The sequence below is a fragment of the Myotis daubentonii genome, chromosome 8 (assembly GCF_963259705.1).
Source record: "Myotis daubentonii chromosome 8, mMyoDau2.1, whole genome shotgun sequence".
Lineage (NCBI taxonomy): Eukaryota > Metazoa > Chordata > Mammalia > Chiroptera > Vespertilionidae > Myotis > Myotis daubentonii.
The window spans coordinates 44,940,092-44,966,444 of NC_081847.1; the positions used below are offsets into that span (position 1 = coordinate 44,940,092).

The window sequence follows — 26,353 nt, forward strand, 5'->3', positions numbered from 1 at the left end:
CCTGGTGAAAACAATTTCAGTGTTGCTTCTGCTGGTCTTCACCACACTTACACACAAACAAGCACCAACCAGTCTCATCCATCTGTGCTCACCTCTGCTGACTGTTGTGTATGCTTATCAATCATTAATACTGGAATGCCCAGGAGGTATGGGGAGAACAAGGTTTGGTTAGCCTGGTGATTGTGGGATCACATCTTATCATGCCTGTACACAATACCCCATGACTTGTCTGAAACATGAGTGGGCACTGGCTGTATCCAATCTATTTCTATGCCATATTGTCATTGGTCAAATATGGCCTTGTTCTCCCATTCCCTCCTTTTCCAACTGAAAAAAGAAAGGAACCAATAAGCCTGAGCTCAATTTGTTCTGGCAATTATTGCAAAGTTCCTACTGTGAGGGAGATCCTGCTCACTGGTGCAGAATGACAGGCAGCCATCCAGGGTCTAGACAAAAGGAGACCCGCTTTTCTTCAAGTGTATTCAGCCATGTATAGACATATTGGCTGAGATGCCTGCCCATTCACTTCTTAATGGAAAAAAGAGAGACAAGAACCTGGGGCGGGAGGAAGAAAAGAGGAGAATGAAAGATTCTCAACTGACAGCAGTAACAACACCTGAACTTGGTAAAGAAGAAGAAAGGAAACTATTTTGACCACAGAACAGTAAATCACTGACATAATGTGAATATATGTTTTAGTAGCATTCAGCTAAATTATGCTTTTATTACAGATAAAGGTTACTATGACACTGAAATGTGCAAGTGAAGAAAGTTATGCTAGAAGATAGGATTATATGAGTCTTCCTTCTCTCTTCTATCTCCTCTCTCTCTCTCTCTCTCTCTCTCTCTCTCTCTCTCTCTCTCTCAATCCCACTCTTCACTACGGTAGAGCTGCATATTAATTCAACCAAATGAAACTGTTAGGATGAAATACCACCAAGATGCATTCTAAAGTGTAATTCCTCTAAAATAAGTATGTAACTTTATTAAAAATCAAAGTACTAGTCAAAAGGTGAAAAAATATTACATTATGATGAAAAAGAGGTCATTTAAGAAAAGGCTGAAATAACACTTCTTTTTGAAATGGCATATGAAGGCTATTATAGCACTGAAAGAAAAGGTGACTTTTTCTTAATATTTGTCCTTATTCTCTGTTCATGAACAGAAGGAAATGTTTGAAGAAAAGGTCACTTTAAATTCTAGACCATGGCACTTGTTCCTCTCTGAGGCTGAATGCCCTCATCTTCTTCTCTTTCAACTCTATCTAATGATAATTGGTCTACCTGTCCAACATTTCTGTCTACTCAGAAAACAGTTGACTATGAAGTAATGTCAGAGTCATGTCCAAGACATGCCAGAAACGTTTCTCCCAGCAAAAGTCACTTATTTCACAAGATAAGTAATGAAATAAATAGGGGAAAATTAAGTTAATTTTAAATTCTGTTATTAGTTGCTTCTTTTTAGTCATAATGGAAATGGGGGGGGGGAATTGCAAATTCAATAACAACATGCATTTTTTCCATTACAGAGAATGGTTAATTCAATAGACAATCATCAGAGAATGATCTCTCTAGCCTTATCAAACTCCAGACATAGAAACAAACGGAAGTTTGAAACATATAGTATAAAATTGTTGGGAAAATTGACTACAATCCCCAATGAAATTACCTCTTATGGCAATTAAGAGCCCATTTGTAGGAGCATTAACAATCTCAGGCAAACTCAACAAACCCACTCCTGGCTGCATTAATGACAGATTTATTAGGGAGTATTATTTAATTAACAATAACGTGAAAGGGCAGCTCAGCTGAGTTACAGCATACTTACTGGAAACACTAAGCAATGGTAAGTGAAAAAGACATGCAATTTGTTAGCCTTCCCATGTTTATTTTGTTTCTGAAATACATAAGTAGATGGTATGTATTTGCCACTAGATATTTTCAGCTGTCTGTAAGGACAACATGTCCAAAGAAGTTTAGCTCTTACTATACAATGATGCTAATAGTCCCTTGCTGTTTGATTCTGTTAAGAAATCCCCCTAGGGCCTCAAATGTTCAGGGACAGCATTCTTTGTCCTTTCCCCCTCTAGACAAGGGCAACTGCCAGCCCCCCTTCGTTGTATACAACAGGCTCCCTCCCACCCCCATACATCATTTACCACTAATCACCTAACATAAGTGATGCTTTTTGTTCTCACTCCCTTCCCAAGAAGCTTTGGGTTGTCAGCAATTTGGTGGCTGGCTGGGTCTTATCCCCCTTCCATTTCCTTCCCCGCCCCAACCCATTCTGACCCTATGGCATGGGCAGAGTGAAGAAAAGACTTAGATGAGTGCAGACTTCTCCCCCTCAAAGTTAAATTCCCAACATCCAACGGCCTCCTTTAGAGCCGACTGTCATTCAAAGCCCAGTTTCAAACTGGCAAAGGCAGGGCCACTTAGATTGTTCTGACATACAGTGGGAGCGGGCAGCATGAAGTGAACTCCACAACTAAAGTGATGAGCGCAGGAAGATGCAAACATAGTGCACTCCCTGGAAGAAGGAGAAAAGTAAGTTATAAAACTTTTCATGCCATCTGTTATTTCTATGACATATATTCACATAATTTAGTTTAAAATTGGTCAGTGACATAGAAAAGATTGTCTTGGGAAATGGTTGTGCCGACTTAGTTCCTGTGGGAGCCAAACAAAGCTAGCTAAGATAGTAATTTTAAATTATTATTGGGTGATTGTTAATTGTAGTCACCAGTGTCCATTAAAATTCCTGCCAACAGAAAATCTTTATCTTGCCTTGATTTATGGTAAGCTTAGAAATGAACAGTCAGTGTGGAACATGGTTATTAAACAAAACAAATTTCTGTTCATGGCTTTTGAAAAGACAAATCTGAAATCCCAACAGTCAGCTTGTGCTTGTATTTGGAAGTAGATTAGGATGGTGTGTGTGAAGAGCACTAGCATCCACAGTGGATTAAGATTGATTGCAGGAGCTAAAGATTTTTCTCTTTGATTCTTTTGAATCCAAAGTAGTTTTCGCTCAAATCAAAGGCATCTGATTAAACACATCTCCCAGCAGGACTTTATGGTGGGGCATGCTTTATTATGTGCAGTATAATCAGATTGATATAATATGGCATCAGCCAGTGAATGTCTTGTTTTGAAACAACTTGTGGAAATAGATTTTATCCCTTTCTTTAATTCTAATTTAGTGCTATTAACCAATTCCGTTATTTAAATTGACTGTTAAGATCAGAATCAGTTTGATTTATCAGAATGTATTTCCCATTAATAAGGTTTTCTTTTTAGCCTCCTTCTTTAACCTTCATTTACTTTTAGTGCTTTGAAGACAAACATTTGCAAAATCTTTTTCCTTAATATAGATTAAAGTATGTAGACTGATTCCTGTTAAACTCTTCATAACTTTACAGTACAAGAACAAAAAGTTACAGAGTTTACTGGTATATGAGTTTCTTTTAATGCAACTTTAGTGTATAAGAAAGAGGAAAGGGATTATAAGAGAAAGAAATAATAAATTAAATTTTGCAAAAGATAAATTTTCTATTCCAAAGAAACCCAATTCCTTTACTGACATAGAAAAGAAATCCAGAGGAATTTTAACTGCAAATGCATTTCCACTAATAACATTTGAACGTCTTCGTGGCACTGCTATATGGCATTTAAATACCAGGAAGGGGGGCGGGGGGAGGTGCCAGCAAGAAAGCAAGAGAGGTACACAATTTTTCCACACAGCAGAGCTAACAATCCTATCTTGCCACAAGTGTTACCTGAGATCAATCAATGCATCATTTAAATTTTTCCTTTTTTACTGATATTTTGCAGCAAGTAAAAGTAGAAATAGCTTGAACCAAGCATCATCATCAATTGACTGCACTTTAGAGTGAGACTGCTAAGTCTTTTCACTGTATGCCTGTAAATTCAACGTTTTTCCTAGGCAAAAATGAGCACAATGCTGTAAATGCATATTATGATGTAAAAGTCAGCATCTGAAAATGTTATTGATTTACAGGATTTTTTAAAGACCTGAAGCCTTCTGGTTCCATGCCCACCTTTGACAGACCTACACTGAAGTCAGCGGGGAAGTTCCTCCCCCGCAGTTAGTCTCCTGCTCTAGCTTCATCCCTTGCCCAAATCAGGGCAGGAGACTTCTTAATCTCCATAAGCAACCTGTCCCAGTTTATAAACTTCACTGTCAGAACATCCGCCCCTGTTTAAATCTCTCCTGCTGCTGATTAAGGCCATGTTCCCTGTTCCTGACTCCTAGGAGATGCCTATCTGCAGGGAAGAGGAATTTTAAAAATTTGGATGTTAATTAAACTGCACCTTGACTTTTTTCCCAGTAGCCTTAAAGATTCCTTTCCTTGGCCACTGTGGGTTTCATCTTTAGGGTGCTGTGACCTCCTCTGTACCTGCTCCAAACTTCCATCCTCATCCCCAGAAACTAACCAAGTTCTAGTGAGGATCCTAGTCACACATGGTGGTTCTTCAGGTTCCTATCTGTTAATACTGCTATACAAGTGCCATATTCTCTGGAAATTAGAAAATTATATTGCTAAATCATTGTATACTTTTACTAATTTGATTCTATTCCCATCATTACTAAATTCCTGCTTGGTGCCAACACTGTGCTAATTCTGAAGATACAGAGACGACAGTCACTGCCCTTAGATAATTCACAGGATAGTGGGGGAAGCAGACCACAGGGGCTATGCTGGCCTAAAGGACAGGGTGGCAGGGGGCACAGAAGTCAGGCCTGGTAACCAACAAGTACTTCCTGGAAAAGAGATGGCTAAACAAAGTAGAGCCTGAGAAATGCATTCAAGTTTGAGCAAAAGCATGAATGTATTAAAACATAGCATCTGTTGTTTATATTAATGGACAAAAAAACCCCAAAAACCAACAAAACAAAACAAAAAAAATGTGAGGGAAACAGGGACAGATGAGGCTAGAATGGTAAGTAGGATACAGACACTTTAGGGCCTTAAGTGCCTTGTCAAGGAGTTTAGATTTTATCAGTTATGAAATAAGGAGCCATTAAAGACCTTTTAGCAGGTGAGTGGCTGATAAGAGGAAAACAGGGTAGAACAAGGACAGCAGCTAAAAGCTGTTGCAGTGGTGAATGTAGGACATTTACAAAACTGGAACTACAGCAATGGCAGAAGGAATGAAGAGGAAAGATGGATTTGAGGAAGACTTAGAAGGTGTAATTGGTAGACTCTGAGGTTTAAGTAACCAGATATGGGTGGGGTTGGGGGATGGAAGGAGTCATGGTACACTGATGTCTGAATCTCTACTTTGATGACTAGAAGTGCCATTCATTTCTGGGCTAGAGGAAGCAAACAAAGAGACCCAACAAAGAAAGAAATCAGGAATCAAACTGGTAGTGATGTCCACTATGATCCTCCAATGATTCTATCAGAAGCTAATTGAACTAAACTTTAAGGGGAGGAGCAGGAGGGCTCTGTTCAGGGTCCAAATTAAGACCACCTCACACTTTTGCTTGAAAGGTGACTCCAGTTACTGAGCTAGAGAACACTATTGAAGAAACATCAGGGAATAAAAATAGTCCAGAAAGACGAGGACATTTAACCAATCTCTGTCCCATGATTGTATTACTATTATATATAACTAGAGGCCCGGTGCACAAAAATTTGTGCACTCAGGGGGGTCCCTCAGCCCCGCCTGTACCCTCTTGCAGTCTGGGACCCCTCGGGGGATGACCACCTGCTGGCTTAGACATGCTCCCCGGGGAATTGGGCCTAAGCTGACAGTCAGACATTCCTCTGGCAGCCTGGGAGCCCTTGGGGGATGTCCACTTGCCAGTGGGGAGCAGGCCTAAGCTGCAGTCAGACATCCTTAGCGCTGCTGAGCAGGCAGGAGAGGCTCCCACCACCACCGCTATACTGGCAGCCATCAGCCTGGCTTGTGGCTGAGCAGAGCTCCCCCTGTGAGAGCGCACTAACCACCAGGGGGAAGGTCCTGCATTGAGCATCTGCCCCCTGGTGGTCAGTGTGTGTCATAGTGGCCAGTCATTCCCAGTTGTTCTGCTGTTAGGGTTAATTTGCATATTACCCTTTTATTATATAGGATAGAGGCCTGGTGCATGGGTGGGGGCTGGCTGGTTTGCCCCAAAGGGTGTCCCGCATCAAGGTGGGAGTCCCGCTGGGGTGCCTGGCCAGCCTGGGTGAGGGGCTGAGGGCCATTTTCAGACTGACCACACCCCCTTCAAGGTGGGGGTCCCCCCTGGGGTGCCTGGCCAGCTTGGGTGAGGGGTTGAAGGCCGTTTTCAGGCTGGCCACACCCCATTCAGGGTGGGGGTCTGCGCTGGGGTGCCTGGCCAGCCCGGGTTTGGGGCTGATGGCTGTTTGCTGGCTGGCCACAGCCCCTTCAGGGTGGGGGTCCCCGCTGGGGTGCCTGGCCAGCCTGGGTGAGGGGCTGAGGGCTGTTTGCAGGTTGGCCACAGCCCCTTCAGGGTGGGGGTCCGTGCTGGGGTGCCTGGCCAGCCTGGGTGAGGGGCTGAGGGCTGTTTTCAGGCTGGCCACAGCCCCTTCAGGGAGGGGGTCCCCGCTGGGGTGCCTGGCCAGTCTGGGTGAGGGGCTGATGGCTGTTTGCAGGCTGGCCACAGCTCCTTCAGGGTGAGGATACCCCTGGGGTGCCTGGCCAGCCTGGGTGAGGGGCTGATGGCTGTTTGCAGGCTGGCCATGGCCCCCAGCCACCCAAGCTCCTAGTGGAGGCTGGCTGGAAGCAGGTATCTGGGATTTATTTTTCTTCTATAATTGAAACTTTGTTGCTTTGAGCGGAGGCCACACCTGGCCAGGGCAGGCGGAAGCTTAGCTTCCTCCATCGCTGGGGCAACCAAGCCTCCTGCTTGCTCCAGCTCCGTGGCTGGTGGCCGCCATCTTGGTTAGGTTAATTTGCATATAGTCACTCTGGCTGGTGGGCATGGCTTGGGTGTGGCAGAGGTGCGGTCAATTTGCATGTTTCTCTTTTATTAGATTATACTAGAGGCCTGATGCATGAAATTTGTGCAAGGGACTCTGCCTTCGCAGTCTCAGCTGGCCCTCAGCCCCTCGCAGCCCCGGCTTTGTCTGGAAGGTCATCCAGATGGTCATTCTGCTGTTTGAACTAATTAGCATATTAGCTCTTTATTATATAGGATTGGAAATAGGTTACTGCTATACTCTATAGATAAAAAATCCCACTCTTGTCACATGCGTACAGCTGGGCATGCTCTGTTGGGTAGATCAAGAGATGGTGTATCAAGAAGAGAATATTGAATCTTGGACTTATAGACAATGTCTTCTACAATTACCTCCTACAAAGGTAATGGGATCTGTAGATACATAATATCAGTCTAGGACCTTGGCCGGCAAACTGCGGCTCACAAGCCACATGCAGCTCTTTGGCCCCTTGAGTGTGGCTCTTCCACAAAATACCACGTGTGGGCGCACATGCACAGTGCGATTGAAACTTCATGGCCCATGCGCAGAAGTTGGTATTTTGTGGAAGAGCCACACTCAAGGGGCCCAAGAGCCGCATGTGGCTCGAGAGCTGCAGTTTGCCGACCACAGTTCTAGCATAAGCTAATTCTAACATAACACAGCTCACTCTATTAGTTCATTCTGGCATAGTGTTAGAGTAGATTTTCCACTTTCCGATAACTGTGAAGTGACTAAATTCTATTTCTCCAATTGAAGGATATGAAAATGAGTAAAAAAAAAAAAAAAAAAAAAAAAAAGATGGGCTCTCACATCTTGACAGGGCACAAGGAAGAGCTATGTCATGACCTTGGGCATGTAATGTTCTGTCTCTTTTCAGTTTTCTATCTGTAATATTAACAATTTTACAGAATATTTTTTAAAAGTTAATAAAATGCCCACAACCCCAATGTGAGATTGCAGTTAAAGGAACAATAAGTAAAAGGAACAATATGTGAGGTCAAACAGTTTCTAGCTGAGTGACGTTCTAGATCAATTTTACCCAGTAGGTCCCAGGTCAGCCAGCATCAGTGAGCCTGCTCAGTGTGTATACTCAGGAGCAAGGAGAACAGCTCTAAGAGAGAGGAAGGAGCTCCCATTCTTTATGCCCAAATATGCTTTGAAGTTTTGGACTAAAATGAGAATGAAAGTTCTTGTCTCACCTCTTTTAATAATTAGCCAAAGAAGAATTTTTTACCCCTAAGTCTAAAACCATTGTTTCAACACACACACACACACACACACACACACCTACTTTCAAATCTATTATATGCAAATGTTGGAGACTCTGCCTCGAGTTCAGACAGCTCACCAATCTTCTCCAAACCTGGGATCCCTGTTTGAAGTTCTCCATAACAGTTCTCCCTGGACTCTCAACCGATTCTCCTACCACCTCTCTCCTCTCCAGCAACACAACTAAAAAGAGATTCAATCAGTTATGTTTGCATTCTCAAAAGCTTTTAATTGCTCACTATGCACAACTAAATATATTAAAACACTTCAGTCCAGCAATATTCAAAGCTCCTAATGGTTTTGGCCTGCATCTCTCATTACTCTCCTGAATGGACCCCTTTATCCCAGACAGGCCCTTTACATCCTATATCTGCACCTTTGCACTTGCATTTCTTTCACTTGAAATGCATTCCTCTCTGTTCTTCAAGGTCTAGTTTATATACCTTGAACCTTTTCCTCCCTAATAGACATCATTTCTCCCTCTTCGGACCTGACCTAGGGGTCTTGTGGCCATTAACAAACAGATCCATGTTACAGTCAGTCATATGTGAAGTACATGCTGCAGAAGCAGTGAAGAAGAATCCCAGTTCATCCACTTCATTGTTATGTAGCATTTGCCATAGCTGTGGTGTAAATACTCACACCACTGATGATTTCAAGGAATTGGGAAGAATGTGCAAATCAGTTCTCAATAAGCTAGGAGGAGCAATGCTGCATACTACTCTTAGTTTGTTTCTTTGTAAAATGGGAAATAAATACCTTTTCATGAAATTCTTACAAAAATTAAATGATAAAGTAAATGTAAATTTCTTAACACAGCGTGGCATAGAATAAACACTCCATGCTATAGTTCTGCTACTCTAGTTGCTGCTACAAACTATCATCACTGCAAGTAATGGTATTATGCCTATGCCTATGCCTACGACTACTTCTATTTCTGCTACTAGTATGAATGATAGTATCAGCCCCTCTAAACTGTAAATACCTTGAGGGAGGGAAAGGGAACATGTAGATAGCAAACATTTACCCAAAATTCTTCTTCCTATGGATTAATCTTTATGGCCCAGGGAAGGCTACAGAAATGTCCTGCCTTCCTAAAGTTCTATACAAAGGCAAAGTTCTAAGAGAAAACACTGAGTAATTATTTGGAAGTTCTTATCAAAAAACTTTAGCCAATGATTTACATTTAAAATACATGCTTTTTTGAAATGAACAAGTACAAATTTAATGCAATTATAAATGTCATATAAATGTCATGTAAGACTAAAAATTAGTGAACATGTGAGACAACTCTGAAAATTAAAAATTGATCATTCCTGTCTAACTGTAGTCATAGAAATTGCCCATGGACTGAACTGCAATTTCATTAGCTTTGATTAAAAGTGAAACAGAAAGGGTAAAGTAGGTCAAAAACTTCCTGATTCCTTTGGGGTTGAAACATTTCCTAGATACTAAATGTTTGTGAAAGGATCAGTAAGAACCTATTTCCCATCCTTGGATGATATGGAAAGAAAGATAGGGCATCCCTCAATGGGAAAAATTGATTATAATGAGAATGAAAAGCAAAGACGAATTAGCCATGAACTCAAGAGAAAGGATTTCTAAAGTGGAAATTCCTTGATTTGTGACCTGAGCTAGGGACATACAAAGCAGGTTTTATAAGGGACTGAATAGGTGTTTTAAAGCCAGCTTTTAATTACATAATTCAAGCTTTTTTCCATTTTTTTGTTCTACTCCTCTCACCCACACATGGACACACACATACATCTACGCTTATATAAAACCAGATACTGTTCCTGAACTCTTCAACTAAACCATTCTTATACATCCCTCTCAACCACATCAACCCCACAGTTCCATTTTTGGATTTCAAAAAAGCACTCCCTCTCATAAACTAGTTTGGTTGTGGGAGGAACAGGAGACAAAAGAAGGAGTGGTGAGAAAGGGAAGAGTTCAGAGACTGAGAATAGCTTCAGTGAACACTGCAAGAGCTGAACCTTTAGGCTCAGGATTTCCATAGTTTTTGAGAAACTTAGAATTCATGGAAATACAAGTAATCAAAATTAGAATAAGTAAGAGTGATGGCCACCTTATCTAAGAAATTTCCATTGATATTCAGTATGCTTTGTTTTTCTGTTCAATTATAAAAGAAGGTAATACCATACATAATTCGTCAAATCCAGTCACACCATCAATTTGTTTACAGCTTCTTTAATGAGTTGGGGAAGAAAATATAACCACATTAAATGTGAACACTGATTTTAAGGTATATTCCATTTCAGAAATGTTAACTTTGGGAACGGGAGGCAAAGTCATGAGGCAAATGAGATGTGGAGGAAGAGTGTAGAAGTGAGAATATAACCCAAATGCAGGAAATCAAGTACCTGGACAACCTCTTCTGGCTCTGTTGAGAGTTGGTTGTAGTTAGCTTTGAGTAGGCTGGTGAGTTGATGGCCACAAAAGAAGGATGAAGCATCTACTCATGACATGGAAAGTCTGCAGTAAATGAAACAGATTGTAAGTCAGAGAACTGTCTCATTTCTCAGCCTACAAAACCATACTATATACACTCTTTCCAAAGCAGACCCTCAGTGGTAGGCTTTGGTCAGTAGTACAGACATACACATCCAGATTCAGGGGTGTTGGATGTTTGTTTTCAAAAGCACTGAAAATATTTTCTTTATGGAATTGCATAAGAAAATCTTGTTGCCTATGAATTGTACATGTTCAAAGATATCATCACCATATGAATTTTTCATTCCACTTCATACCCATACCACCTGTTTTGTTCTCTGTGGGTTCTATATTCTATACTGAAGTATTTTGGCTTCTAAGTAAATATGTTAGTTTGTATTTCTCAAGAGAGAACCTTGATGGAGAATCAGGGTAACGTGGCACTGAGTTGTGCTCTGATTTAATGATGATGCACCTCATGCTCTCCTGCATATCTAGAATCTTCACAAATTTCTTTTCTTTTTAAGCGCATTTTTGAGGCTCTTACTATAAGTAAAAGTGGTAGCTTAAGAAGTCTAGCTGACTAAAACCATGATACACTGTCTGTATTTACTTGTAAAAAAGGCATAAGGCCATATCAGTAAATTAACACCCACTCCCTTCATAGGGAGTCACTAGCAGAAGTAACTGATTTTCTGCTACTCTGGAAATGTCATTTGAGTTTACTGAGTAGTACTTCCATTAACCATGAAAAGCTCAGGAAAACTGGAATAATGAAGAAAGAAATCAGAGGGAAACCATAAAATCCCAGTGCATTTCAATAAGAAAGCAGTAACCATCCCTTCCCCCAACTTTAAATATCACAACAAATTCAAGCAACAAAATAAACAATTCACCAAGAGCACGCTTTATGTACAACTTTAATTTCTTCCTACTGTGTTCATTACTAAGCTATTTGCTTTCTTCAGGCAGTATGGGGGGAAACTTTTAAAAGACTCATTTAACACAGAAGTCAATTTCCACTAATGTAGTCTTCGTGTGGAATATGTGGTCCTCTAAAGCAGATCTTTATACACAAATATACATACATTAGCCTCTTTTTTATAAGAACAGCAGAAATTAGCTCACCTTCAAACATAATCACTATTCTTATCCTGCAGGGAAAAACATGAATATGAGAACCATATTATTTATAATAATTGCAAACTGGTATTTCTGATAGGAATGATTTCCCCTTCACTTGTATAAAAACAGCTCTAAGTGTGAAAGAATAATATAGCTATTGTATAACCCAGATTTTACTTTCTAAAAAGTTAGGCAGGGAAGGAACCAAGATGGCAGCATAGGTAAATGCCTGCTCTTGCTGCCTGCCACAACCACATAAAAATTACAACTAAAATACAGAACAACTATCATCCAAAACCACGGGAACGCTGACTGAGTGGAAGTACTACAACTAGAGAGGGAAAGAAGAAAGCACATAGAGACTGGTAGGAGGTGTGGAGGTGCAGAATGGGTGTGCCAGGAAGGAGATCGCCTCTGTGGAGGCTGCCTGGAGGAGCGAGGGGTCCAAGCCCCACACCAGACCCCCCAGCCCAGAGTTCCAGAGCTGGGGAAAGAATTCCCTATGGGTCATAAGAACTACAGACTATAAAAACCAATGTGAATTGGGGCTGAGTGACACACAGGCTGCTGGAGACCCAGCTGCTCCTTTTAAAAGGCTGGCACCACGAACTGAATTTACAAACTCCCACTTCCTCTGAGCTCCAGTGCTAGGCGAGACTTTGGGGGACCCAGACACATATAGGGAGAAACTGGACTGTCTGGCATCAGGGCAGGAACTTGGGAGCAGCTTTCTTCCAGATGGAGGCGCTCACAGTAGTCATTGTTCCCATGCTGGGACCTCCCTAGTGCAGGGCTAACTGACAGCCATTTCTGTTTGTTCCACCCTGGTGATTATCTGAGACCCTATCCCACCCAAGCTGTGTGCAGAAGCTTTTGCATATGAATGGCCTGTCCTTTCTCGGCCTAAAACCTGTCAGACAAGCTGCAGCTGGGTTAGGGAGCCCCAAACTTATCAATAAAAGGCCCAAGGCTGGCACCAGCACCAGCACCGGCCTACCTTGCTTCACAGCTGGGCCTTGCATGGACACTTCCAAACCCGAGACAAAAAGGAGGAATCTGCAGATTTCTCTGTAGCTCCTGCTAGGTGGCCTCAGGCAGTGGCTGACTTTGCACCTCCCTGGAGACCCAAGAGCCAGTGTATCCAGTGGTCAGTGTGAGACCATACCAGATTACAACTCTTCACATCCATAAGTGACACACTCAAGGGGCATACTCAGTGAGCACCTAAGCCCCACTGAAGCAAGTCCTGCTCCATAAGGGTGTCTCCTGCACAGCAGCTCTTCCACTGTAGTTGTAACTGGTCCCCATAGCCAATTGGCCTGGAGGTCAATTCCTCCAGTGACACCAACAGCAATCAAAGCTCAACTACAACAAGACTGTGCTCATAGCCCACAAAGGGGTGCACTAAGAGTGTCTACCTCAGGTGACTGGGGACGCTGAGCCATTGGGCCATATTGGACACCTAGTACACAGGGCCACTCTATCAACTCAAGGAGACTTAGCAGCTCTACCCAATGCACTGAAACAAACACAGGGAAGCAGCCAAAATGTGGAGACAAGGAAACATGTCACAAATGAAAGAAATGGAAGAAAGCAAACTACTGGATATAGAATTCAAAACCACCATTATAAGGTTACTCAAGAATCTTCTAGAAACCTCCAAGGAACTTAATGAGACCTTCAAGGATCTTAGTGAGAATGCCAAAAAAATGGAAAAGAACCAGTCAGAAATTAAGCATACACTGACTGAAATAAAGAATAATATACAGGGATTCAACAGTAGACTAGAGTATCCTGAGAATCAAGTAAGTGATATGAAATATGAAGAAGCAAAAAACACCCAACCAGAAGAGCAAAAAGAAAAAAGAATCCAAAAATATGAAGATAGTGTAAGGAGCCTCTGGGACAACTTCAAGTGGACCAACATCCGAATTATGGGGGCGCCAGAAGAAGAGAGAGAGAAAGATATTAAAAACCTATTTGAAGAAATAATGACAGAAAACTTCCCCTACCTGGTGAAATAAATAGACTTACAAGTCCAGGAAGCGCAAAGAACCCCAAACAAGAGGAATCCAAAGAGAACCACAGCAAGACACATCATAATTAAAATGCTAAAGGCAAAAGACAAAGAAAGAATATTAAAAGCAGCAAAAGAAAAACAGTTATTTACCTACAAAGGAGTGCCATAGGACTGTCAGCTGATATCTCAACAGAAACTATGTAAGCCAGAAGGGAGTGGCAAGAAAAATTCAAAGTGATGAATACTAAGGACCTACAACCAAGATTACTCTACCCAGCAAAGCTATCATTTAGATTTGAAGGTCAGATAAAGAGCTTCACAGACAAGAAAAAGCTAAAGGAGTTCATTGCCACCAGTATTATATGAAATGCTGAAAGGTATTCTTTAAGAAGAGGAAGAAGAAGATAAAGGTAAAGAAAAAATTATGTACAACAAAATGACAAATACATATCCATCAACAAGTGAATCTAAAAATAAAATGAATAAAAAATCTGATGAACAGAGTAAACTGGTAAATGGAATAGAATCAGGGGCATGGAAATGGAAAGACCGACGAATCTCAGAGGGAAGAGGGGGTGGGGTGGTGCAGGAAGAGATTGGACAAAGATCTTACATGCATGTATGCAGTACCTATGGACAGACAATAGGGTGGCGATGACCTGAGGTGGGGTGGGAACCGGGTGGAGGGGAGCTATGGGGGGAAAAAAGAGAGACATCCGTAATAACCTCAACAATAATGATAAAAAGAAGATAATTAAAAATAAAAGTTAGGCAGGAAGTATTTTTCATTGCACTCCACCATGAAAAAGAAGGAATGAAGAGGAATAAAGTGTTCTGCATCAACTGTAGCTATCAAGTTATTGAACATAGAAAATGTTTATGGAAACTGTGGGCTTTGATGGTTCAAGTTTGTAAAAGGAGACATGAGAGGGGCACACAGGCCATCAGAGCTTTCACAGGATGGCCAAGAGCTCCAGCCCTAAACAGTCAGAGGCCACTTTTGCACATGCTCAGTGAGAGGGAAGAACACTCCAAAGCTTTGCACTGTAGTATAGGAGGCCAAAGCTGACAATGCTCAGTGAGAAGAACATGAGGACTTTGAACTGGAGGGTAGGAGGCCAAAGTGGACAGGAGACAGATGAAAGCTGAGGGGACTGATCGACCTACAAAACACTCAACACAAAGATTCCAAAGATCGCTGTTTTCTCCCTTGATGTCTGCAGATGACACCTCTAGGTAAAGAAAGGAGTTTTAATTGGCAAGCATGCATGTCCATTTTGTAAGAGACAGGAGAATATAAGGAAAAGTACTTAAAATCCCTCAAAATTTCCTCAAATCTCATTCTGTTCATAAATTTAGCCAGTGGAAGCAAGAAAGGGGACATCTGCACACTCCACCCATATATGTGCACCTGTGCACTTCGAATCCGAAGCAATGTGCTAAAACTAGCCAGAAAAAAATAAACAAGTGAAAATAATTCTTAGGCAAAATGTACACTTATGAAACACAGACATTAAAGGAAATATATTAGAGTATATAACCTGAGTTCTATCATTATTGAATGCCATCCAAAAATAATAATTTTCTCTATTCTAGAGAGTTTTCCAATAGCCAGTTCATTAATTTTCCTCATATAGAAAAGCAATATTTGGTTATTACAGAATTAGACTGGTTTAGAACTCACTAAACAGTAGAACTTACCACGGATATAGAAGTCCATGAAATAATGTATATATACATTATGCCCTTTCAGAATTTTGGTCCAAAAAAATATCCAGGAAATAAGTTTCAGGTTTAGCTTGATCAGTTTCATACATGACCTAGGTCATTTCTCCTATGTGACTGCTCAAATGCCAGTGGGCCCCTTAGTCATTTTAAGAGTGCTTTCACCTGCATTATCCCAACAGATCCCCGTGGTAGTCCTTGAGGCAGGTGGAAGAAGCAGTATTGTCCCTGCTTAACAGATGAGGAACAAAAATGCATCGAAGTAAACAAGTCAGAGGTAATGAAGATAGAACGGAAGAGCTAAAAGTGACTGACTCTTAAGTTTCAATCTCACAACAAATGGAATATTCCCTTTATGGTTACCAATCATAGTATTCTGGCAACATTTCCTTTTTATTTTGGCAATATCCTTTAGTCTATCTTCTATTAGCTATTTCTCACCAATCTTTGTCATTAATTCATATCCTGGGTTAAGGTTCCTTCTTCCAGAACATTTCCCCTTAGGAATCAGAGAAACATGAGCTGGGTTTCTATCTATTGGTCCAAAGAGAGGGGACCACTAATACTTGGTAACTCACCTTTTGGCATGCCATTGTTCTTTATTAACAAACACATCACCCTAAATAAGGCACACTTGGCTTGCTTTTACTGAACAATCAATCCACCTTTAGAGCTAGAACTTATGAGGCACAGCCTCCCATTCTGTTTCAAAAACTCTATAGTCTTCCTCGGCTTTTCCCTCTTTCTCAGTCCTCACTGAAGTGATTTCCTGTACAGAAATGAAATGGCCTATTGTATGAAATAATTATAAGATCTTTTTTAATTCCATTGTTCGTGTTAATAAGCTCATATTTGGGAGGAAAGCTAAAATGAGTTCTGATGATGATAGGTGGAAAGTGGTAACTGAGCTAGCATCAATGTATTCATTTTAAACCACCTGGAGAAATGGAGCATTATTTCATTGCAAAGGTCTGAAATCCCTAAATACACACATTTGTTCTGAGAATATAACTGCAGCTCTCCACATTAACAGTGACATCTTGGTTGTTTTTGGCATGAGTGGCTTGAATGAATGCTATACCATCTCAGTAAGCCCAGCTCAAGAAAAGATTGATGAGGTCACAGCAGAGGAGTGAACTCACAAGCTAATCTGACTTCACAGAACAAAAGAAATGTAACCAATGAAAACATGTCCCCAGAGTAGAAGTCAATATCCTTTTGCCATCCACATCCTTTCAGTGGGGGAAAAAGTGAAGGCTAGACTCTTAGCATGCCCACAGTAACATGGGACTAACAGCATTTTAAAGTCTCATGTGAATGATGCAATGACTAGCTGACCATTCAAATCCTAGAAAGATCACATTAGCAGTTCCTATCAGTGCATCAGAGATGAAGCAGTAGAGTGTGAAACTCGAACTCCACTATGAGCTAAGAGAATGATTAAAGTCAGAAGTGATCCATGGCTGCTGAGAAACGAAATCCAAGATTCCTAATATTATCAGTAACATGGAGCTGCACAAGATAATTGTAGTTGGCAAAAAAAAAAAAAAAAAGTTAAATTTTGCTTTTAGTTTTTTTAATGAGCCAAGAAAAGCAGTTGAATTAATGAAAATATTAGTTATTAGCTATAAATTTTGGAAATGGATATGATTTTTAAGAGTTTAGAAGGCTGGCTGATCATAAATATTTCAAAGTGCACACTATTAATTCAAGCCAATCAATAATACAGCATAACCCTCCAGCAACACTACCAATGAGGAGAAATTTATGCATTACTTTTATTCCCACTGAAATTCATATCCAAAGATTTGGGATTGATTATAGCAAGAAAAATTGTTCTTTTATCAAAGTATTATTTATTAGTCAAACATTTCCCAAGCAATAACATGTTATGACTCTAATTTGTTGAGTAGAAAACTGAGTAGTGACATTTCTTGAAAACTTGCTACAATCCCACAGGAAAGAATTGACATCATTACAACGTGTTTTCCTTAACTTGACAGGAAGTCAACTTCAAGCAGATTGACTTGAACTGGGATCTCATTTAGGAAGCGTAAGTATCCAATAAACTGTGTTATTTATTTTTTTTTACTTGCAAAATACTCAAGTTCCAGTGGCTTACCATCCTGTACTTTACTTTCTGAAAACTTGGCATTCCCACGTGGACTTCTGGTAGAATGAGCAATGCAAAGAGCTGGCTTGGACTTGGCTTGTCCTTGTACTTCTGGGGATTGATGGACCTTACGACCACCGTTCTCTCGAGCACACCACCACCACCAGGCAAATTAAAAGCGCTCCTGTCAGACAAGCCACAGTTACACTCAAGGACAAAGAGGAGCTGGGTTTGGAACCAGTTTTTTGTTCTGGAAGAGTACACTGGAACTGACCCTTTGTATGTCGGGAAGGTAAGAACTGCCAAAGAGAAAGATAAATGATCAGGATATTGAATACTGAAATTGAGTATGAACTGAATATGAAAGCTCACCTAGCCTGTGTCTGAAGCCTAGGAACAATTTTAATGAGTGGATGTTACTTGACAGTTAGCTGAATTTAATTTTTACTTTGTCAGATAACCAGTCAGAAAGGATAGGATTTCTCTCCTTGTCTCCTTGTTCATGCAACTGTTCTGAGTGGAGAGGGGGGGTGTGAGTCGGATTTGGAGGGAAAGCCTGGGCCCCTGCAAGAGCCATTCAAGTCCCAAAAGAAGAAGCAACAGTCTTGGGAATGACAGGACAGGGAAGAAAGAAACTAGGGAATGCAAAGGGGGAAGCATTTTTTTTTTTGGTTTGTTTTGCTTTGCTTTGCTTTTTTCTTCAAAGCATTTCCACAGGTATAGCCTAAGGCCCAAATCTAAGGGGGAGGGAAGAGAATACAACATTCATTTCAGAAAATCTTAGCATGTGCTCTATCCTAAAGGATAGCTGGAGACAATCAATGAATATATTCACAAACTTTATACTCAAATTCCCTTGATATATCTATCATTTTATTTTTAATCCAAGCTTTCTCCTATGTTTACATTATTTGGTTGTTAATCAGAGACCGTGTTATGAAAGCAACCAAGTTTAGAGAAAATGGGAAACAAGGAACTAATTAAAAAATAAATAATTCATTTAAATAATAACTTAAACACTCGTTTAGCACAAATGCTAAGAATATGGGTTTCAGGACACATGTGGGTTCCAGACCTGCTCTGACAAGGGCTTCCAGAGTGACTCTGGACAGGTTCACTAAGCCCCATTAGCCTTTGTTTCTTCAAATGTCTAATGGGGCTAATAAGAGAACTACAACTTTTCAAGAGCTGTCTATATAAACGCTTTCCTCCCACCCACTTTTTAAAAAATATATTTTTTTATTGATTTCAGAGAGGAAGGGAAAGGGGGAGAAACATCAATGATGAGAGGAATCATTAATTAGCTCCCTCCTGCATGCCCCGCTCCCACTGGGAATTGAGCCCACAACCTGGGCATATGCCCTGACCTGGAATCAAACCATGACCACCAGGTTCATGGGTTGATGCTCAACCACTGAGCAACACTGGCTGGGCTCTCCCACTCACTTCTTAAACCAATTACCTGACTTCTAACCCCACCACTGCACTAAAGCTGTTTCCCATGCTCCTAAGGACCTCCCCACTACCAAAGCCAATGGTTTCATTTTATTGAATGACACTGCTGGCCAGCTCCTCCTCCTTGACTCATGATCCTTTTTGGCTTCACAACCTTCACAATCCTCTCAGCCTCTTTGCTGGTCCTCTCCCTGACCCCAATTACTGGAGGTCTTATAAGCTCTGCCCTGGGCCTCTTTGCTACCCAAACTCTTCCCTGGGAGGATTCATCACCTTGTGATTTTTTTTAAAATTCTATATTGTTTAAAATACTAAGTATGTCTCCTTTTTCCCACATTGGCCTCTCCCCGGCCACTTCCACCTCTAGTACATGACCTCACCCCCTATTGTCTGTGTCTATTGGTTATGCTTTTATAAATGCATATAAGTTCTTTGGTTGATCTCTTACCCCTCTCTGCCTTCCCTCTGAGGTTTGATGGTCAACTCAATGCTTCTCTGTCTCTGGATCTATTTTTGTTCATCAGTTTATGTTGTTCTTTATATTCCACAAATGAGTGAGATCACGTGATATTTATTTTTCTCCAACTGGCTTATTTCACTTAGCATAATGGTCTCCAGGCCCATCCATGCCGTTACAAATTGAAAGAATTCTTTCTTTTGTAAAGTAGCATAGTATTCTGTTGTGTAGGTGTACCACCATTTTCTAATCCACTCATCTGCTGATGGGCACTTAGGCTGTTTCCAAAATCTTAGCTATTGTAAATTGTGCTGCTAGGAATATAGGGGTACATATATCCTTTCTGATTGGTGTTTCTGATTTCTTGGGTTATATCCCTAGAAGTGGTATTACTGGGTCAAATAGGAGTTCCATTTTTAATTTTTTGAGGAAACTCCATACTGTCTTCCACAGTGGCTGCACCAGTCTGTATTCCCACCAGCAGTGCAAGAGGGTTCCTTTTTCCTCACATCCTTGCCAGCACTTGTTGTTTGTTGATTTGTTGATGACAGCCATCTGACCGGTGTGAGATGGTACCTCATTATCATTTTGACTTATATCTCTTGGATGATTAGTGACTTTGAGCATGTTTTCATATGTCTCTTGGCCTACTGTATATTCTCTTTCAAAAAGTGTCTATTTAGGTCCATTGCCCATTTTTTGATTGGATTATCTTCCTTTTGTTAAATTGTATGAGTTCCCTACAAATTTTGGAGATTAAACTCTTATCGGATAAAACACTGGCAAATGTGTTCTCCCATGCAGTGAGCTCTCTTGTGTTGTTGATGGTATCTTTTGCTGTGCAGTAGCTTTTTATTTTGATGTAGTCCCATTTGTTTGTTTTCTCCTTAGTTTCCATTATCCTAGGAGCTATATTGGTAAAGATATTGCTAAGACATATGTCTGATATTTTGCTGCCTATGGAGTCTCCTAAGATTTTTATAGTTTCCCATCATACATTTAAGTCCTTTATTCATTTTGAGTTTATTTTTGTGTATGGTGTAAGCTGGTGGTCTAGTTTCATTATTTTGCATGTATCTGTCCAATTTTCCCAACACCATTTACTGAAGAGACTATTTGACTCCATTATATGCTCTTGCCTCCTTTGTCAAATATTAATTGAGCATAATGGCTTGGGTCGATTTCTGGGTTCTCTGTTCTGTCCCATCTGTCTATATGTCTGTTCTTGTGCCAGTACCAGGCAGTTTTGAGAATAGTGGTTTTGTAATATAGTTTGATATCTGGTATTATAATTTCTCCAACTTCGTTCTTCTTTCTCAAGATTGCTGTGGCTATTCGGGGTCCTTTTTTATTCAATACTAGAGGCCCGGTGCATGAAAATTCATGCACTGGACAGGGGGAGGGTCCCTCAGCCCAGCCTGCCCCCTCTCACATTCCAGGAACCCTCAGGGGTGGGAGGTTACCCAGCCATCAGGGGAAGGTGATGCCCCCATCACATCTCTGCTGCTGCCACTGCTGGCAGTGCAAGCCTCATCCAGCCGTGGTTTCCTGAGCCTCGGGCCAGCCTTGGGCGGCTGGGGGGCTTGAAGGGACTGAGGGACTCCGGAGGCAGGTGGGCCCAGCTTTGCCATGTGCCTGCCAACACATAAGGGCTGAGGGGACTGGGAGCCGCCATCTTGTGGCTGTGAGTGCCACCATCTTTGTGACGATGTGAGAGTCAATTAGCATATTCCCTCTTTATTAGATAGGATGAATTTTTGGAGAGTTTGTCTAAGTCTGTGAAATATGCCATTGGTATCTTAATGGGGGTTGCATTGAATCAATAGATCGTTTTGGATAGTATGGACATTTAATTATGTTGATTCCACCAATCCATGAACACGGTATATTCTTCCATTTGTTTATGTCTTCCTCTATCTCTTTTTTTTAATGTCCTGTAGTTTTCCAAGTATAGGTCTTTTACCTCCTTAGTTAAGTATATTCCTAGGTATCTTAATTTTTTTGGTGTAATGGTAAATGGGATTATTTTTGTTTCTCTTCCTGTGAGTTCATTATCTATACTAATTAAAGGGTAATATGCTAATCAGACTTCACCAGAAGTCTTCCTGACGACCTTCCAGACGTCCTTTCTGACAAGGCCTGGCCGGGCGAAGCCGCCTGCAATCCCAGGCACCTGCGGCTGTAGCCAGCTCAGGCGAAGCCGCCTGAAGTTGTTTACCAGTGTACTGTACATGGGTGTTATTTTTAAAGGGAATGTAGTGCTGGCTGCGCAGAAGCCGCTGCTCTAGCTGGGAGACGCAGCAGGGCCCAAACCACGGCTTCCTGAGGGCGCTGTTTGCTGGCCATCGAGGCTGTCCCCACTGCGGGCTTCTGGCTCGGTCCGAAGCTTGGGCCAGGAAGCTGGATAGTGAGTTTCATGCTCTTTCCAAGCCTTGGCGTAGATTACAAGTTCCCACCAAGGAACATTGTCTTCTCTAAGTTCGGGCTCTGTTCCCTCATTCACATTCCAGGAACAAAGCCACCTGTTTCTTTCAACCTGGAAGCCACGCCAGGCCCGACTGTGCGGCCACTGGTTCTGAAGCAGATTTCACATGCCCACATACTCACTAGCACACAATGCCCTGGCCGCAGGTGGACTCTCATCACCCTGCATGGTTTGTGTCCTCGCTCTCTTGCTCTGAATGTCCCCAGTCCATATGTGCCCATCTGTCTCTCGGGCTTACAGTTCTGTCTTTGCACAAATGCGCTTCTGTTACTTCATGTTATCTTCAGAGGCAGAATGCTGGAAAGGCGGCATCTGACTGCTTTCTGGGGTTGCTCCTCTGCATGAGGCTCCACTCCTCTCATTGTGGGCCTGTCCGCTGAAAAGCCCTGAGTTTGCATTTGGTTTATAGCCTGGTGATGTGGACCCTGATGCAAAACAACTGTCAGCTTCAAGTGCCTATGCGGTGAGGGTGGGCATAGGGGGAGCTCTATTACCTGGAATCTGTTTTCAGCTTTGAGGATAACAGGGAGTCCTGGGCTTTGCACCATGATACCACATAAAATCCAAAGAACTCTCAGTGGCTTTGTTTCCAATACTTTAACACACTGTAAAATAAATCCACTTTTTTCTTCTCTAAATCTAAACAATCTTCTGTCATTAAAGTGAAGACATAGAAAGAATGTGTTGACATTAGATTTTCACTAAAAACATGTTGTGTCCATTTTCAGAATGCATATCCCAAGGGCGTTCCAAAAAAATGAGAGAGTTCAAGGTTCAGTTCAAGGTTGACTCTCTTGGTAAGGAACGGGGGTGAGGGGCATAATACAGGCATTTCTCTCCAAGGGCTTATAGTCTTAGTTGGAGGGAATAAGACATACAGTATTAAAAAGTTCAGTATTTCAAGAGTTAAAAACAGTACAAGACAAATACAAGAGGTCATATAGTATTAGGCAAGTTTCAAATGAATGGAGGTTCAAAACTTCAAATGGCAGTGGTTATAAATGTTCAACTTGGTAAATGTGCATCTTACCCAAAGAACTTACCATTGTAATTTGGCCCAATGGCAAACCTTTGAAAACTCAGAGGCTGAATCTTAGTAATTGTTGTCTTTTATCCTAAAATTGCTTTGATTTTAAAGGCCTCCTTGGTCCTTTTCCAAACCCCTAAACCTTTACCCCCCAAGTTTTTAGTATATGAAAACTGAGTAAGTTAAGGTTGTTGGTCAAGAAGTAATGCCACCGTGATCTTTGAGGTAGAATTTTTGGTCGAAACTTTCCCCACTTCCTTTTTATACCTTGTTTATTTCTACAAATTAAGGTGGTAATTGTCCGCTCTGTTTTGTAAATTCAGTTACTGGAGGAACACAAATTTTTTTAATGTTTCACCTAAACAAGCTGAGTAGATTCCAGAGCCCAAATACTAGGGACTGAGCATGCTGCCTATTAGCAAAGTGCTCATTTAACCTCTTGGGTTGGCTTTTATGTCTGTCTCAGCAATGAAGACAGAACATGCAAACACAGTATAAGCCTCCAGACAAATAAAGGGTGGGGCAAAAGCAGGCTTACAATTGTTTATATGGAAAGTAATACAGTAATTAATCTATATATATAAAAGACTAATATGCAAAGTGTCCCCTCAGGAGTTCGGCCAGGAGACTGGGAGTTCAATCACTCGCTATGACGTGCGCTAACCACCAGGAACAAAGGAAGGCCCCAGCTGGAAGCCAGATGGCCCCGATTGGCACTGATCACTGGCCAGGCCTAGGGACCCTACCTGTGCATGGATTTCGTGCACCGGGCCTCTAGTTGGTGTATAAAAAAGCCACAGATTTCTGGGTATTAATTTTGTATCCTATTACATTGCTAAAATCATTAAGTCTAGTAGTTTTTTGATGGAGGCTTTAGGGTTTTCTATGTACATTATCATTATCATGTCATCTTTGAATATGACAGTTTTACTTCTTCTTTTCTAATTTGGATGCCTTTTATCTCTTCTTCTTGTCTAACTGCTATGGCTAGCACTTCTAGTACTATGTCGAACAAGAGTGGTGAAAGTGGGCATTTCTGTCTTGTTCCTGTTCTTAGGGGAAATGGCTTTAGTTGTTGCCCATTGTCATATAAGGCTTTTATTATGTTGAGGTATGATCCCTCTAGTCCCATTTTGCTGAGAGTTTTTATCAGGAAAGGGTGTTGGATTTTGTCAAATGCTTTTTCTGCATCAATTGATTTTTGATCATGTGATTTTGTCTCTCAATTTGTTATGTGATATATCACATTTATTGATTTGCAGATATTATACCAGGTTTGCATCCCCAAAATAAATCCCACTTAGTCACGGTGTATGATCTTTCTAATGTAATGCTGGATCCGATTTGCTAAATTTTGTTGAGGATTTCAGCATCTTTTTCATGAGGAACATTGGCCTGTAATTCTCTTTCTTTTTACTGTCTTTATCTGGTTTGGGGATTAGGGTAGTGCTGGGTCTTTCTATACCATTCTCTAAAGTAGGCCCTTTTGTTAGACTCTCTCACTACCCTTATTTATTTTTTTTCACAGTTCTAATCACAACCTACAACTTATGTGTTTACTTACATGTACATTGTCTGAAGTCCCAGACTAGACTATATAATCAGTGAGGATAAGGATATTGAGCCCATTTTATCCTCAAATCCCAAGTAGCACCTATTACATAGAAGATGCTAAAAAAAATATATGTAGCTAAGAATTTAATAAGCTGACACATGGGAAACCGTTAGCACAGTACCTAGTTCAGAGGAAAATCTTAATTGTTACCCTGCAGTCGTTAACAGGTGGTGGTAGTAACAGTTATAGTGCTAATAGTGGTAGTAGTTTTCCTTGACTTCTCCCTTTCCTTGTGTTCTTTCTTCATGCACAGCCCGTCACCACATCCTGTCCACATTCCTTGCCAGTTTTTCTCAGATTCATCTCATCCTCTCCAAGTTCTGTCATTACTGCGGTCTTTCTGTTCTTCATGATTAGATTCACTAAGTAGGCACTGCCTGCCTCCCTGTGGAGAGACTCATCCATCCCTCGCCCCAGGACTCAGAACATTTATCTCCTTAAAGCACCCTTTCCATCACATTGCTCCTCTGATTAAGAAAGCACTGGAGAACTCTTAGCATATAGTTTAAGGACTTTCAGAAAATGACTCCTCCCTTAACCAGCTCTCCCTACAATTTCTCAAATCTAGCCCTGATCCCAACTGAGCTGGGTCTCCTTACTGGCCCTGACACATACCACATTTGTCCCTAACCCAGAAGTATGCCCATGCTACTGCCCTGCACAAGACATGCAGTCACCTACTCTCTGTTCAATTACACTCAAATTCCTTAGTCCCAGTTTAAAAGCCATTTCCAGCATGAACACACCTTCTATCTACTCAGAATTCCAAAGACTTCCAATTACTCAATATCTGTAAAATGTTTCTTCCAACTAGATATACATGGCTACTGGTAAAATTACTTTAAGAAAAAAACATTTCTATTCAGTAACTGCTTTGTCTGAATGGACAATTTAGAGCCCTCTTCTCTTCTCCCAAGGGGAGAAACTGAAATGTCACTCCAAGCCTTCCCTACACCTCCCCAACACTGAAAACCCAGCAGAGCATTGCAGAAAGACAAGGGTACCTAACATTTTACTGGGCTACTACAGTACTATGTGTCAGTCAGTCACATTCACACAGAGATCATCTAATTACCATAACAATGCTTTGAGGTAAGTACAGTTCACCACTTTTAGATAATTAGCCCAGAAAACTTGGCTTACAGAGGTCATTTCATTGCTCAGAGTTACACAAAAGGTAACAGTAAAAGCCCAGATAAAATATACACCAAAATCTGACACTGAAGCAATTGGCTTTCCTTTATATTGCCCTGCATACATATGGCTCTGACTTTAGACTCAGCCCTGAAAGATACACTGAAGAGTCAATGGTATTAGGGTAGGGCCAGAAATCCAACCAAGCCTGACTGTCTCCTGATGCTGGAAATACTTGGCTGTGTAGCACTATCTAATACTCATGATTAGTGCTTACCCTTTTCTAATTACCCCAACCCAGGACACAGGACACCCCATGAAACCCTAAAGTCATTGGCCAGCCAACCAGTGGGAGTGTTTTCATGCTGTTCTGTGTGTACTACCCCCACATGAAGAAGACAATTATCTATTCACTTACCCAGGCACTTTACCCCCTTACTTTCTTTTCAAAGAGAATTTATCTACCTCTCATCCCTTTACACTCCCAGGGGCATGAGTTTGTCACTTTGTGCTCTGGAAGAT

At 41.3% G+C, this 26,353-nt stretch overlaps 2 protein-coding genes across 2 annotated transcripts in view; one reads left to right on the top strand and one right to left on the bottom strand.

Moving 5' to 3' along the window:
* CDH20 (cadherin 20) overlaps nucleotides 1-26,353 on the top strand; it is a 210,827-nt gene that overhangs the window by 138,152 nt on the left and 46,322 nt on the right. The window contains exons 2-3 of the mRNA XM_059706248.1: nucleotides 17,549-17,598; nucleotides 17,722-17,950. Coding sequence (XP_059562231.1) covers nucleotides 17,723-17,950 — 228 coding nt within the window. The 5' untranslated portion in view covers nucleotides 17,549-17,598; nucleotide 17,722. The remainder of the gene's footprint in view (nucleotides 1-17,548; nucleotides 17,599-17,721; nucleotides 17,951-26,353) is intronic.
* The window catches only part of RNF152 (ring finger protein 152), a 433,790-nt gene that overhangs the window by 103,619 nt on the left and 303,818 nt on the right, over nucleotides 1-26,353 (bottom strand). The window lies entirely within an intron of this gene.